Source organism: Schistocerca piceifrons, chromosome 6, assembly GCF_021461385.2.
Source record: "Schistocerca piceifrons isolate TAMUIC-IGC-003096 chromosome 6, iqSchPice1.1, whole genome shotgun sequence".
In the NCBI taxonomy this organism is placed as follows: Eukaryota; Metazoa; Arthropoda; class Insecta; order Orthoptera; family Acrididae; genus Schistocerca; species Schistocerca piceifrons.
Window position 1 is genome coordinate 539,049,443 of NC_060143.1, and position 16,361 is coordinate 539,065,803.

Genomic DNA, 16,361 nt, shown 5'->3' on the forward strand with positions numbered 1-16,361 from the left:
TGATAACAGTTCACAGTGAGTGCTTAATTTCTTGTCCAACAGAAATTTGGAATAAAGCATTTAATAAAGACAGCAAAAATATCTGTATGAAGAAAAAAAACCCAGCTTTAGTGAGCTGTAAATAGAGTGTTTGGAAATGGCTGGGAGTATATTTCTGTTTTATTCACATAATAAGTAACTGAATGTAAGAACCACAAATGAGAGTTAAGTGGGAGATCTGTAGCTGATCTGATCTTCAGACTTATTTTACACCCAAATGGCACACTGTTATTCATCAAAACATTATCTACTGTGAAACATCTTGTATATGGAGACATAGATGTAGATGATATTAAAGCACACAGCTGCTATTTTTATCTGCTACTTCATACTTCACATTTATGCATCTTCACTGATTTTAGGGAGGGTGAACAAGCTGTCAGTAATGGGAAAAGCTGAGATGTTCTGGATCCCTACTCATCACTGTTGACGCCACCTCCCTATACACCAACATCCTTCATGCCCATGGTCTTACTGCTATTGAACACTATCTTTCTCAATGTCCTTCAGACACCAAACTCACTACTTCATTCCTCATACACCTTACTAACTTTATCCTATCCCACAACTACTTCTCATTTGAAGGGAAAGTATATAAACAAATCTGTCGTACAGCCATAGGCACCTGCATGGCACCTTCCTATGTCAACCTTTTTATGGGTCATGTAGAGGAGACCTTCCTAGCCTCCCAAAACACCAAAACCCTAATCTGGTTCAGGTTCACTGTGAAACATCCTGTATATGGAGACGTAGATGTAGATGATGGCTCCATCTGCATTTCTGCCCACATTAAACCCACCAACTACCAAAAGTACCTGCAATTTGACAGCTCTCATCCCTCTCATACAGCCTGGCTACCAAGGGACGGTGTATCTGCTGTGAAAAAAACTGCCTTGCTCAGTATGCTGAGGGTCTCACCAAGGCCTTCATAGACTGGCACTATCCCCTCAAATGTAATCCACAAACAGATCTCCCATGCCATTTCCCCTCACAACCCCAATACTCCCATCATCCCCAAAAGCCAGCCACAAAGAAATGTCCCCTTCATCACCCAGTACCACGCCAGATTGGAACAACTGAACCACATCCTTTGCCAGGGCTTTGATTACCTATCACCATGCCCTGAAATGAAGGATATTCTACACAAGATACTTCCCACCCCTCCTAAAGTGGTGTTCAGTCGCCCATCTGACCTCCACAACATCCTAGTCCATCCCTACGCCACTCCCAATCCCAATTCCTTGCCACAAGGATCATATCCCTGTGGAAGACCCAGATGCAAAATCTGCCCAGTCCACCCACCCAGCACTTCCTATTCCATTCCAGTCCTACCCCATCAGGGGCTGGGGCCATCTGCGAAAGCAGCCACATCATTTACCAACTCTGTTGCAGTCATTACACAGCTTTTTATATTGGTATGACTAGCAACTGACTTTCTACGAGGATGAACGGCGACTGCCAAACTGTGGCCAAGAGCAAATCTACAACATGCAGCTGAACATAACACACTTGGTTTCAATGGCTGCTTCCTTCCTTCCACCACCAGCTTTCCTGAATTGCGCAGATGGGAGTTATCCTTACAACACATTCTCCACTCCCCTAATCATCCTGGCCTCAACCTATGGTAACACACTGTTCCCACTCCCTCCAACCAACAGTTTCCACTCCCTCTGTCCTATCATCCCCTCCCCATTCTTGTCTCCCATCCTGTTTATTTGCAGCCCTCTGCCAACATATCTGCCCATCTTTCCCCACTCCTCCCCTTTCTTGTTCCTTTTTCTCCCGCCTCCCTGCCCGACAAACCCCTGACACTGCACCTGTTGGCAGTCTAGTCCCTGTACATTCCACCAGACAGTGTTTGTCTCTCTCCCCATCTGTACACTACTACCCATTTCCCTTCCCCTTCCCCATCACCTCCAGATTGCTCATTGCATCTCACATGCTGTTGCATTCCAGCCTGAGATGCTGGATTTGGTGGTCGTGTGAGGTGTGGTTGCTCGTGTGTGTGTGTGTGTGTGTGTGTGTGTGTGTGTGTGTGTGTCTTTACTGATGAAGCTGTGGCCGGGAGCTAAACGTGAGTGTCTTTTAATTGTGCCTGTTTGCAACTTGACATGTCTTTACAGTAAGTAGCAGTCTATTTTTTCCTGCATTGTTAAAAGTTCAAACCTGTTGTTTATAAACATTAATGTTAACCAGAATATACCTCACAGTGTCAGATTTTCTGGCAAATGACTAACGAGGTACTTTTTAACTACACTCATAAAATGAGCTGCACCCAGAAGACAAGGTAGACTACATTAATTTTTGGCGGGGAGGTAGATGGTACCATGCATATGAAATGATTACACTTTCAACTTTGTACGACCAACATGTACTGCACTACAATGCCAAAAAATGTACAAGCTAGTATGGTGCTTCCCCATTGTTGTAAATTACGGGTCCAGGCAGCATGGCATCCACACCACTTGCACCTGAGTGTGCAGATCCCATAGATTGGTGGTTGGAGGTGTACTCATGATGGCACACTTTATGGCACCCCACACATTCTCAATTGGGGATAGACCGGGCAATGCGGCTGGCCACAATAAAGTATCCACAACTAAAAGGCATGCTCAGGAGGTGTCAGCAGTATGAGGAAGAGAGTTGGCCTGTAGGAATAGGGCATGCGCATGGGCATTCATGAACATCACAGCTATGAGTATGCATTTACCATGCAGCTGCAAGGGGCCCATTAGGAACACTAACTGTGAATGGGCATCATAAGATATCACTCTTAACACCATTACACCCCTGGTGTGGCGTGTTATGAGAGGCCACAAATCACTCTTTGTGGCACTCTCCACTTCACCTCCAGACACAGACACTGTGGTTGTCACCTCCAATACAGAAGCAGTAATCATCACAAAAATGATTTGCTTCCAGTCTGTAGGGGCACACATTCATCACTGCTGACACGAGGTAAGTCGGGCATGACACAGCGAAGGTGTGAGTGGCAGGTGTCATAATGTTCATAGTGCAGCAAGCCCTGCATTGTGCAGCTGCTTGCCAATGGTATTAGCACTTACAGGATGTTGCATATGAGACAGAACAGACTGCTGACTGGCTCCTAGTGCTGCTGTTTGATCTACTCACATACGATGACAATCTGTTGGTGCTCTCTCCTCATGGCGTGTGTCAGATGTCCAGATCCTACATCTACATCTACATCAGTACTCTGCAAATCACACTTATTGCCTGGCCCTGAGAGTGTAACTAACGGTGCAAAAGTAATCATGGGAATAGTTGATGGTGTGCAACATACCCACCCGGTTCCTTTGGGGTGCAGCTCTATTTATGATGATGAATGCATAATCTCCAGATTTTTTTTAGTATCCTCTGCCATGGACTTCAAGGTAGCATTGTCTGTAGATTTCCTACTTTGCACCTGATGTTTGCTAGCTATCTGTCACATTCCACTAAAGCAGGCCTAACTGAACTGTTTGATTAACTTGTATACATACTTGTGCCACATGAGTAAATGAGTATGCTGTCCATCAGGGTGCCTCGGATTGTAACACATGTAATTTAATTTCATATCTGCCCACTGATTTATACTTCCGCTATTTTTATTTGCCTAGAATTGTAGAACATGTGTTTTTGTAAGATTAAGAATTATGTTGTTTCCTGTAACCCAGTTTCAAGCATGTTTTAACTATTCTGTTGCCTATGTCTGATATAAACGTATGTGGGCCCTTCATTAGTTTACTAGTATCAGCAGCAAGCATTGCAGTTTTTGAAGTGACTTTGAACATCTTTAAAAAATTATCAGTGTAGATCAAGAACAGATATAGAACAACGACCAAACTTTGTGTGACATCACTCTGAATACTGTTCCCTCATTTATTAATGTGAGTCTATGTTTTCTAGTGTTGAGATACGACTATCCATGCAAGGGCTTACTAAATTTTTTTAAATTTCTTTACTAAAATTTTATGATCTGTACAGTGGAAGACCTTGACAGGACCATAGAAAATGTCAACATTTTGTTTAGTTGTACTAGAACTGAATTCATGGGACCATGTACTGCTTTCTCTAAAGTGTATCCTTAACAAAAGCCAAACTCAAACTTTGTTAATGGTTATTGTCAGGAAATGGGTTCAATATTCTTGATGAAAGCCAAACTGAGAGGTTATTAAAAGGCTATTGTTAGAAAGGTGGATCAATATTCTGATATAGCTACTTTCTCTAAAATTTCTGAGAACATGAGAAGAGGGAATTTGTACAGTCATGATACAAGACACAAATGTAATTATCATGTAGACTTTTCTCCTAAAGTGAAACCACATATCTCAGTGCAAAAATAAAGCAAGAAATTGGAAATCCATACCGATTCTTAAGAAAAGTAAAAACATGTCACATTAACTACTCCTTGTACAAAATAACTGACTCTAGATTTAAGCAGTGACAATTCCTGCTAGTTCCATAACAATTAGTAATGCTCATGAAAAACTATGTGACAAATAGTGTTTTGTAAAGAGACGTCCTGCTGTAACACAGAAAGTAAGTGTTTCCCATAAAAAATAATCCTGTATTCATGTCAACATTAAGCTTTCAATGAGAGACAAACATTGGTTACTTCACTTAACTGAGGAAGAAGCCATTTTTTTTTAAATAGTTGTGGCCCATCTGCCAATTGATTAAAATAATTTTAGCTGACATAAGCACAACTGGTATTAATCAGTTGATAATAAAGTGTATAGATCTTTTGTTAATGTTCCTTGACCCACCCCACATCTTTGAATCTCCCCACTCCTCCTTTTGAGACAGAGCTAAGTGGTGCTGCTGAGAGACAGTGGACCTGTATCTAGCAGGATGGCAGTTCAAGTGCTCATCAAGCCATACAGATTAGTTTTCTGCTGTTTACTTATTTTTAAAGGTACTGTGTTTACGTTGAGAAGGACATAGCCAATTTCCATCCCTATCATTCTCCAATCCAAACTTGTGCTCTGCCTGTAACAAGCTTTGCACAGTGGGACATTAAACCACAGTCTTCCTTTCTTCCCTCCTTTTGATGGCATCTGCACAAGGATGTGTAACCCTCTAATTCATGCAGAGAGAAAAATGTAATGCCCATTTACAGATATTTGTGCAATGCAACTGCTCTGTTTTACACTTTTTTACTTCTGACTCTTAGTTTCAAAATTTTTCTCTTTTTCTATCTTATCATATTTTTATGCTTTTTCAAATTTTCAACAGTGTCTCCTTTGTCACTCACACCTTTCTCTGCCTCCTGCTCTACCAGCTAAAGGACATGACCTACTGAATGTCAAGGTTCATTGACTTTAACCATTTCCAAATTTGCATGCCATCCCACATGTTCCAGTTTTCTCACTGGAATGTATGTTGCTTCTTTCTTATCAAAGATTGTAAATTGTATTTCTGTGTGCAAATGTATCATATGCTGCAAAGTGCAAAAAATTTGTTGCTTACCTGTTGAGATAGGCAGGCACATAACAGCCATCTGACAGCATCCCAAGATTATCCAGGCAAACAAAACTGTTGAGAAGGCTGTACAAATCATTGTCAAAATACTACCAAACAACAAAACACCCAGACTAAATACCAGTGAAAAACATTTGCTGTACCTGGAACATAATACTTTAATAACAGTATCTCCAGAAAAGTTTGGACAAAAGGAATAAACAATATGACAAGGATAAACGAGAAAATTCTTATTTCTATACTTGATATTCCAATAATCTTATGTACAGTAAGCCAGCAAGAAATAAATTAGATGATGTCTAAAAAACATTATGAATTAGGATAGATTACTATTCGCCACATATAGAAGGCAATGTGTAGTGGACAGGTACATTTAAAATTGGACTTCTCAAAATTATTAAGATTATGAAGCTATTGCACTCTTTTTAACATATCTAGACACACACACACACACACACACACACACACACACACACACACACACACACACACACACACAAGCAACTCAGCAAGGATGGGTAGTGGGGGGGGGGGGGGGGAATAGAAGTGATGTAAGGTGGCTGTTGGAGATGGGGGGAGGTGAGAAGGAAGACGAGAGAAACAGAGGACTCTGCAGTGGCCAGGAGGGGGGGGGGGGGGGGGATAGAAGACTAATGTGTTGTCTGAAGTATCTGTCAGTGTTTTGTAGAGATTAATCAGTTAGAAGGAATTGCCAGAGAGATGAATGTATGTTATAACTTTAGAAAGAAAATTAATTTAGCTGTTATCTGGAGAAAATATTAGTCATTCATGTCACAAATGAAACTGATGTTTCCATAATCACCGCACGTCACTTTTAGTTAGTTTTGAGATCCATACAATCTGCTACTGGAACCACAGTCTGGTTATTTAACATACTTTGGAGAGTGAGACACAAGTGAGGACCAATATGGGAGAAGAAATTCTGAGAAGATTGTGCCCAATGAGTGTGCACCAAAATTTCATTACAGAGGACTGTAAATGAAGTAAATATAAATAATTATTAGCCCTACAGTTTATTTACCTTAATGTAAAATTTCCTAAAATAATGGAGAGGACATAATGTCATGGACAGTACTTTTTATGCAGAAAAATGAAAATAAGTGTTTAAAAATGAGTGTTACATATCCTTACGTTCATCTTACAGCCAAATGTGGCACCTGCTTTGCTCATAGGTTCATCAGAATTACCGAGCAAGGTGGCGCAGTGGTTAGCACACTGGACTCACATTCGGGAGGACAATGGTTCAAACCTGCATCCAGCCATCCAGATTTAGGTTTTCCAAGATTTCTCTAAATCACTTCAGGCAAATGCTGGGACGGTTCCTTTGAAAGGGCACAGCCTACTTCCTTTCCATTCTCCCCTAATCCGATAGGACTGATGACCTCACTGTTTGGCACCCTCCCTCAAATCAAACAACCAATCTTATAAAATGTACCTTTCTCTTCCTTCAGCTTCTTCATACATCCTTGACCAACAGTTCTCCAATACTATATTGTCAAATTAAATGATATTTTCATGTGTGGACCCACTTAGCTCATTAGGTTTGTCAGAATTAATTCTTCTTATGAGATGTACCAGTCTCTTTTTTCATCTGCTTTATACATCCTTAATCAACAGTTCTCCAACACTATGTTGTGAAATTAAATGATATTTTCATGTGTGAAATTAATTTTTTTCCAATTGTACCTGTTACCATTTAAATCATAACAAATAACACTTTTTTAACGATACATTCATTTTGTCTTTTGACACATTTTTAAATGTCACAATTGAGTTTGTTTGGATTAACACTAACACAGCTAATAACAAGGCTGTAAATCTAAATGTATCTGAGAAGCTCTTTTTCATAATCCCCGCGAGTTTTATTGTTGTTAATTAACTGGAATGAGACGAGTAGTTTGTAAACATTTTCAGCATACTTCACATATGTATTTGAATCATATTCATAGGGATTAAATGATATGTGATTGCACAATTTTCAGTTTGAGATGATGATAATTTCATATTTCTTGTGTTGAATGACCTTGTCGTGATTCGAGAATTTTCGCATAAATTCTAGGACCACTTGTCCTTCTACCATTGCGAACACATGATATTTTAAAAATAAGTGTGAGAGAACGTACATACTGCGTGACACACATTTGTGAGTGCAGGCTGGAAAGGAGTCATGAGCACAAGGTAGACGCAATGGTCCAACAGCATCAACAAGTGTTTGCCACTCATGTCACGGAAGCCGTATTGGAAGAACAACGAGTGTTCTACATCTACATCTACATGACTACTCTGCAATTCACATTTAAGTGCTTGGCAGAGGGTTCATCGAACCACAATCATACTATCTCTCTACCATTCCAGTCCCGAACAGCGCGCGGGAAAAATGAACACCTAAACCTTTCTGTTCGAGCTCTGATTTCTCTTATTTCATTTTGGTGATCATTCCTACCTATGTAGGTTGGGCTCAACAAAATATTTTTCATTCGAAAGAGAAAGTTGGTGACTGAAATTTCGTAAATAGATCTCGCCACGACGAGAAACGTCTTTGCTTTAGTGACTTCCATCCCAACTTGCGTATCATATCTGCCACACTCTCTCCCCTATTACGTGATAATACAAAACGAGCTGCCCTCTTTTGCACCCTTTCGATGTCCTCCGTCAATCCCACCTGGTATGGATCCCACACCACGCAGCAATATTCTAACAGAGGACGAATGAGTGTAGTGTAAGCTGTCTCTTTAGTGGACTTGTTGCATCTTCTAAGTGTCCTGCCAATGAAATGCAACCTTTGGCTCACCTTCACCACAATATTATCTATGTGGTCTTTCCAACCGAAGTTGTTCGTAATTTTAACATCCAGGTACTTAGTTGAATTGACAGCCTTGAGAATTGTACTATTTATCGAGTAATCGATTTCCAATGGATTTCTTTTGGAACTCATGTGGATCACCTCACACTTTTCGTTATTTAGCGTCAACTGCCACCTGCCACACTATACAGCAATCTTTTCTAAATCACTTTGCAACTGATACTGGTCTTTGGATGATCTTACTAGATGGTAAATTACAGTATCATCTGTGAACAACCTAAGAGAACTGCTCAGATTGTCACACAGGTCATCTACAAAGATCAGGAACAGCAGAGGTCCCAGGACACTTCCCTGGGGAACACCTGATATCACTTCAGTTTTACTCGATGATTTGCCATCTGTTACTACGAACTGTAACCTTCCTGACAGGAAATCACGAATCCTGTCGCACAACTGAGACGATACCCCATAGGCTCGCAGCTTGATTAGAAGTTGCTTGTGAGGAACAGTGTCAAAAGCTTTCTGGAAATCCAGAAATACGGAGTCAACCTGAGATCCCCTGTTGATAGCGGCCATTACTTCGTGCGTTGCACAAGAACAATGTTTCCTGAAACCATGCTGATTCCCTTTGAGGTGATTCATAATGCTTGAATACAGTATATGCTCCAAAACCCTACTGCAAACCGACGTCAATGATATAGGTCTGTAGTTCGATGGATTACTCCTACTACACTTCTTAAACACTGGTGCGACCTGCGGAATTTTCCAATCTGTAGGTACAGATCTATCGGTGAGCAAGCGGTTGTATATGATTGCTAAGTAACGAGCTATTGTATCAGCTTAATCTGAAAGGAACCTAATCGGTATACAATTTGGACCTGAAGACTTGCCCGTATCAAGCGATTTGAGTTGCTTCGCAACCCCTAAGGTATCTACTTCTAAGAAACTCATGCTAGCAGCTGTTCGTGTTTCAAATTCTGGAATATTCCATTTGTCTTCCCTGGTGAAGTAATTTCGGAAAACTGCGTTCAATAACTCTGCTTTAGCGGCACAGTCGTCAGTAACAGTACCATCGGCCCTGCGCTGCGAAGGTATTGACTGCGTCTTGCCGCTTGTGTACTTTACATACGACCAGAATGTCTTTGGATTTTCTACCAAATTTGGAGACAATGTTTCATTGTGGAACCTATTGAAGGCATCTCGCATTGAAGTCCGTGCCAAATTTCGCGCGTCTGTAAATTTTAGCCAATCTTTGGGATTTCGCGTTCTTCTGAACTTCGCATGCTTTTTCCGTTGCCTCTGCAACAGCATTCAGGCCTGTTTTGTGTACCATGGGGGATCAGTTCCATCTCTTTATGTATCTTATAGTGTTTTATATTGTTGACTATCATAATAAGAAAAAAGAAGAACAGTTGAAACATTGTTAATTAAACTTCACGTATTGGACTCGCTAGAGGCGAGACAGTTCATATAATACGTGGTTGTTGAACCAACTATATTGTAGATGTTTTAATCGAGTCTAACACAAGACTAGTCAGTTAACTTGCAAGTATTCTAATACTTATGTGAGAAGGAATGAATTTGTTATTTGTGGAAGTTAAAATATATCAAGCCTGAACTACAAGTATTCTGCGAGTATCTACTTATTTCATGAGTAGAGAGAGAGAGAGAGAGAGAGAGAGAGAGAGAGAGAGAGAGAGAGTCTGATAAATTCCGTTAACCAGCTGTATTCTTCAGAGATCGATGGAGACAGCTATCCAGAGAAGAAGATGGGCTGTGCAGATAAAGTAAGTAAACTGATGTGAGAGAGGTGTGATTTTTCAATCCAACTTCACAATGCTTCGGGTCGCCTAAAGCACTAGAACATCATTGATGAACTTTCGCATTTGTTTCTGTGTATTTGTTATTCATCCTGTGAATACTATTTCACTTATTATGTGCTTGTTTCTCATCACCAGTTAAGGATTTCACTGCCTCTATTTCCAGATATGGGGTATGAATTTCTTTTGCCTCTGTAGAAGGGCAAAGCAAAACTTTTTTCCTGGTAGTGAAGTCTATGTTTCATAGGTTAAAATGCATGTATTTTCCAATGCAGTCCTCCCTTAGATTACAGGACATTGTCAGTTATTTTTCCTGAACATGACATTCTTGGAGTGTGAGTCTAAGTCTAAAAACTTTCTGCTTATGCATGCCATAAATTCTTCATTGGAGACAAAAACATTTTAGAGCTACAAATTTATTTACTTATAGAATAAATTGAAGGTGACGGAGTACCCAATATACTGAACAGAACAGATGTTGCAGCAGTTCACACTTCCGATCGCACAGTTTTCTATTGGCAATGCACATTAGTGGGCAGTTACATTCTCCTGAGGGATGATGATTTTTTCCATTGCAGTCCAGATATCTCCTCCCCTTTCATTCAGGATCTGAATTTGCTTTTGATAATCTCTTGACAAATGTGGCCCCTGCTTTGCTCATAGGTTTGTCAGAATTAATTCTTCTTATTAAATGTACTGAGCAAGGTGGCGCAGTGGTTAGCATGCTGGACTCACATTCAGGAGAACAATAGTTCAAACCTGCATCCAGCCATCCAGATTCAGGTTTTCCAAGATTTCTCTAAATCACTTCAGGCGAATTCTGGGATAGTTCCTTTGAAAGGGCACAGCCTACTTCCTTCCCTATCCTTCCCTAATCCGATGGGACTGATGACCTCACTGTTTGGTCCCCTCCATCAAATCAAACAATCAATCTTATAAAATGTACCTTTCTCTTCCTTCGGCTTCTTCATACATCTCTGATCAACAGTTCTCCAATACTATATTGCGAAATGAATTGATATTTTCAGGGTGGACCCACTTTGCTCATAGGTTTCCCAGAATTAATTCTTCTTATGAGATGTACCATTCTCTTTTTTCAGCTATTTCATACATCCTTAATTAACAGTTCTCCAATACTATATTGTGAAATTAAATGATATTTTCATGTGTGAAAGCTAGTTTGGAATGTCATCCCATGTATCATCTTCAGGAGAAGCTGGGCCATAGTTTGACTGAGGCCATTGTTTTTTTAAACATTGGAAATGAAGGAACAGCCTTCTTATAACCCTTCACCAATTTTGGATGAATTTCTATAGAGGATAAATCGTTAAAACCATAGAATTTTGAGACAGCATGGTAGTCCAGCTTGAATAATGTGACTTCTTGAGGAATCTATATCAACAAAAATAATTCACAAACTAGCTGACATTTCATTTACAGTATTGTGTCATATATATCAACATGATGAAAACATAATGTAACTGATATTCATCCATCTCTTTGCAAGGTTAGTAACTTTCTACCTTGTGCTCTTTGCTACTACGGTGGGCACAGAAGTCATGAATCTCCTGATTTTGCATGTACTTGTAACTGAGTGGGCTGGGCCAGTTTGAGAACATTTTTCTGCACAAATGAGTTATTGTTTGGCACACTTTTGCCTTGTATACAGGTCTTACACTTGGGCACCGCTCGTGACCCTCTCAGCTTGGTGCCCGAAATGGCCACCACTAATTGTGATATGTTCAGTATAGAAATCTTAAAGTTTTGGCATCTCTAGTACCCCTCTCAGCTGGGCACCACAAGCTAAGGCTTGTGTTGCCTTAATCTGGCAATATATTAGATACCTTATATTCTACTGAAACGAAGCTATTAACTTCAATTTCGAAGGTTGTTGAGTACAGTGATTTGATTCTATATGACATATGATTTGGGACTAGGGCTCTCTAATGCCTAATCTCAGCAGGAAAATTATAATTTGCACAAAACTATACATAAAGCAAAGTAATAAAAGTAATAAGTTGATTATGAGATGCTACCTGTTTCCAATGATCATCCATATGACACTACCTCCAGCAGCACTCAACCAGTAAGTAGTTTTAATGACAGTAGGTTTCCATTGATCTGCGCACACCCAGTTGTACTGAAACAAGCAGACATATGTAAGAGAGGAGAATCTTGCAGTCTTGTTACATCACATTTTGTTTGGAACTAACTATAAAATACACTGGCAAAGAAATTATATGGAAGAATATACATAATACAATATTTAATTTAAATATTGGTAAGCAAAAAACTGATAGAATTACTAGTCAGCACCTTATGTGCTCTCATCACATTCATCTATATTTAATATCAACATTCTCATTAATACTGCATGATTCGTCACTGTGACAGTGGTCAGAGACTCTACTGCTGATATATGAACACTCTTTGCCAATGCTATGCCACTTATTGCTGTACTCAAAACAACAATAGTAAGATGTGTACTGTAACAAATCAACATCATAACAAGTTGGTAGGTTATCGACTGTTCTTTTAGATACTCCTTGTGTGACAGCACTTCTAGAAAAGTCAAAGCAATAAATAGTGCTGCAAGTGTGCACTGGAACAATCTGCAGAAGTATTTCTCACATGGAGTAATAGTTTACCAAATAAAAATTTTTTAATACAAAAATCTTTTACTGCCTGCACTGCAAATTTTCATTGTACAATTAAAGTGTGATGCCTAGTTTCAGCTGCTTGCTACAGTAATCTTCACATCATTCAGCTCATAAAAATGAGTTGAATATGCACTGAAAAACATCATCATTAGCAACAGTTATGCAATGACATGCATTCATATTATGGGCCAAGAAGGCTAGGACAGTATGTACTTAAAACAAAATTATGGAAAGATAGATTGATGGTCTCCAAAAAGATGACTTATTGAGTTGTGCACAAGCACAACAAGATTGTTACACATTTAGCTTCGGCCAGAGCCTTCTTCAGAAAAGAAAATGCACACACATTCACACAAGCAAGCACACCTCACACACACACATGACCTCTATCTCTGGCCTTTCTGGCCAGAGTGCAATGGTGTCTCATCTAGGGGCAGCAACAATCCAGAGTGGGGTGGGGAAGGGAGAGGGATAGTAGGGTATGGGTGAAGGAAGAGAAGTTAGCACTGTCTGGTAGAGAGCACAGCGACTAGACAGAAGCCGGGCAAGGCTGCCAGGCACAGTGTCATCAGGAGGCTGTGTGCTGAGGGAGGGGATGTGAACTGGTTGAAGGTATAGAAGACAGAGGGCAGAAACTGTTGGGTGGAGGGTGTGGGAACAGTAGGTTACTGTAGGTTGAGGCCAGGATAATATCGAGAGCGGAGAATGTGTTGTAAGGATAACTCCCAGTCTGCACAGTTCAGAAAAGCTGGTGGCTAGGCTGTGAAGCAACATTCTGTGTAACAGAGTGATCCACTTTGTTCTTGGTTGCAGTTTGGCATTGGCCATTCATCCTGGTGGACAGTTGATTGGCAGTCACACCAATACAAAAAAGCTGTGCAATGAATGTAGGAGAGCTGGTATATGACGTGGCTGCTTTCACAGGTAGTCCAGCCTCTGATGGGGTAGGATAAGCCATTGACAGACCTGGAATAGGAAGTGCTGGGTAGGTGGATAGGGCAGCTCTTGAACCTGGGTCTTTTCATTGTGCCTGTCTTTAACCAACATGTCATCTTTAAAATTTAGTAGCAATCTAGCCTCTTCATAATGCTGTTGATACCCCTACATCAGCTTTCCGTTGTTTGGCAGTATGTAGTTGAAAACTTCATTAAGACGAAGTCAGGTTGTAAACCATAATCTTACAAGATGATGGCAATAAAGAAGAAAAATGGTCAGTTGTATAAGTAGAAATTTTATCAAACACCCATTACATTCAATTGTATAGCAGACATTATAGTGAGAAAAGCATCCACTGTCTCTTTTTCCTCACTATTGTATTGCTGTACAATTGCGTATACTAGATATTTGATGCAAAGTTTACTTATTCAACTGGCCATTTTCTTCTTTATTACCCAAATCTTTCAAGATTTTTGTTTACAATCTGGCTAACACTTCATGAAACTTTTAACTGTGCACAGTCCTAGTTTTGTTGGCACATAACGCATGTCACTGCATGACAGTTGCTGCTGATGATATTTTTCAGTGCATATTCAACTCATTTTTATGATTTGGACAATCTGAAGAAAAAGCAACCAAAACCAGCCATCATGATTTAATTGTATAATGAAAATTGTGGTCTGTGAACTGAAAGTTTTTGTATTAAAAATATTTTACTCATTATGTTACATTAAGTTTGCTGTCTCCCTCCTGGCATTGTTATTCTTCAAGAGTAATAGTTGCCTGAGGTGCAGTATGTAAAGTAGAAGAATTTGGAGACATTTACTGAAAACTGTGATTCTGATTGTTTTAATATATCTAATGTTATGTTACATACTCTATGCAAGGTTATGTAATGCTATAACTATGCATTGTAATATTGTTAATTTTCTGTATTGATGAAACTGGAGTACAAAAGTGTAACTAAGATGGAATATAATAAATATTTTATGATATCTAATCAGTAACAGAAAATATGTAAAAACCACTGTAAACAAATATCTGAACTATTATCTACAAAATTCCTATGCAGAAAACTGACAGCAATTATTATGCAGCTATTCATAAAGATGCAGGATTCATGTTAGTATCACAATCAAATTTGCATTAAAAAAGTTATTAAGAAAAGTAATCCAGACATTGCTGTAGAAAGGTATTTCATGTAGTTTGGACATAATGACCATAATATTTTCGTATGTTAAATATTGTATAAATTTTGTAACAAAATATAGAACTAAATTCTGTAACCTCTTCTCTAAAACTGAACAAATTTTAACTGTAAACTTTTACAAGCCTGTTTAAAACAATGTATGTTCTCTTACTATGATCATTACAAGGTATACAATCAACAGTGGTAGCAGCCTTGGCAAGTCAATGTTATGTCAAGCTTTAGGTCGTGAACCTGCACCAGTTTGGGGTGCAACAAACAAAATTTTTAAAGTATTCTACTGTTTTGGCCACTTCATTTTGATTTTATAAATTTGACATGCAGCTCCTGACATACAAAGAGCCCACAATGTCTTAGAAGTGAAGATTAATGCAGGGAAGAGATATATACCTCATTCAAGAACACTGAAAATCATATATACAATGCAAATTGGTCAAATTTCCTTCACTGATGAGGTGACGTGGGAATAAAATTTGCCAAAGAGTTAGCCCCATGCTACACCACCAAAGTGAAAAGTTAGATGAACCTATGAATGATAAAGCCAAGTAGCTCTAAAACTCAATTGATACTATTCAAACACAAGCACTGGCCACATGAAAGAGGTAAGAAAATTGAACTTAGTCTCAAAACAGAAAAATAAGTGAGACTCATCCTAGAAGCTATTACAATACTGTGGTACCACATAATAATGATACAATTAATGAGGTCAGAATCGTTGGAATCTGATCAAACTCCAACGTTCTACATTCAGTGGTAGTTATATTAATCTAATCTGTAAACATAATACTGCTTTGTCATTATGTCTTTGAGTACCTGCATGGGTAAATTGGTTGGACTGCCTCGACAATGTAAATAGCCAGACACACTGCACTTGGCTCACAGACCTGTGCATAGTAGGCAAGCAGTACAACTGATGAATAAATGCACACATTCACCAACATTTTGCTGTCAAGCCAGACTAATGTTCATTACTAATTGCAGAATCGCTAAATTAGTGTACATGCAAATATGTACATAAATGCAACAATCATTTCATAAAAGTTTTCTAAAACCAATAAAAAATATACTACATCAAGACAAAAGAAATGAGTCTGCTTGACATGGCATATTAGTATATGAAAGTTTTTTTCTGTCATTTAGTCATACTTCCACCATGAAGAAGAGCCTTCAGAAATGTGAGAGGAGTCAAGTTATTCAAAGGTGTGCTGAAAAGTAATGCCTCTGAATTTTTTATGTGAAAACTCTTACAGCCTTTTAAACAAAACAAACTTTATTAACATGCTACATCTTTGTTCTTCACGTCTACATATTCATTTCTCAACACAGACACCCTCGCGACCAACACATTTCTCCAATGAGAGACCAGTTTGTTGATACCATCACTGTAGACTGTT

General features: G+C 39.2%; 1 protein-coding gene across 1 annotated transcript in view; it reads right to left on the minus strand.

The window, feature by feature from the left end:
• The window catches only part of LOC124803011 (solute carrier family 22 member 1-like), a 246,191-nt gene that overhangs the window by 61,956 nt on the left and 167,874 nt on the right, over positions 1 to 16,361 (minus strand). The window contains exons 4-5 of the mRNA XM_047264117.1: positions 12,201 to 12,304; positions 5,509 to 5,663 (exon numbers count right to left, since the gene is read on the minus strand). Of these exons, the coding sequence (XP_047120073.1) occupies positions 5,509 to 5,663; positions 12,201 to 12,304 (259 nt within the window). The remainder of the gene's footprint in view (positions 1 to 5,508; positions 5,664 to 12,200; positions 12,305 to 16,361) is intronic.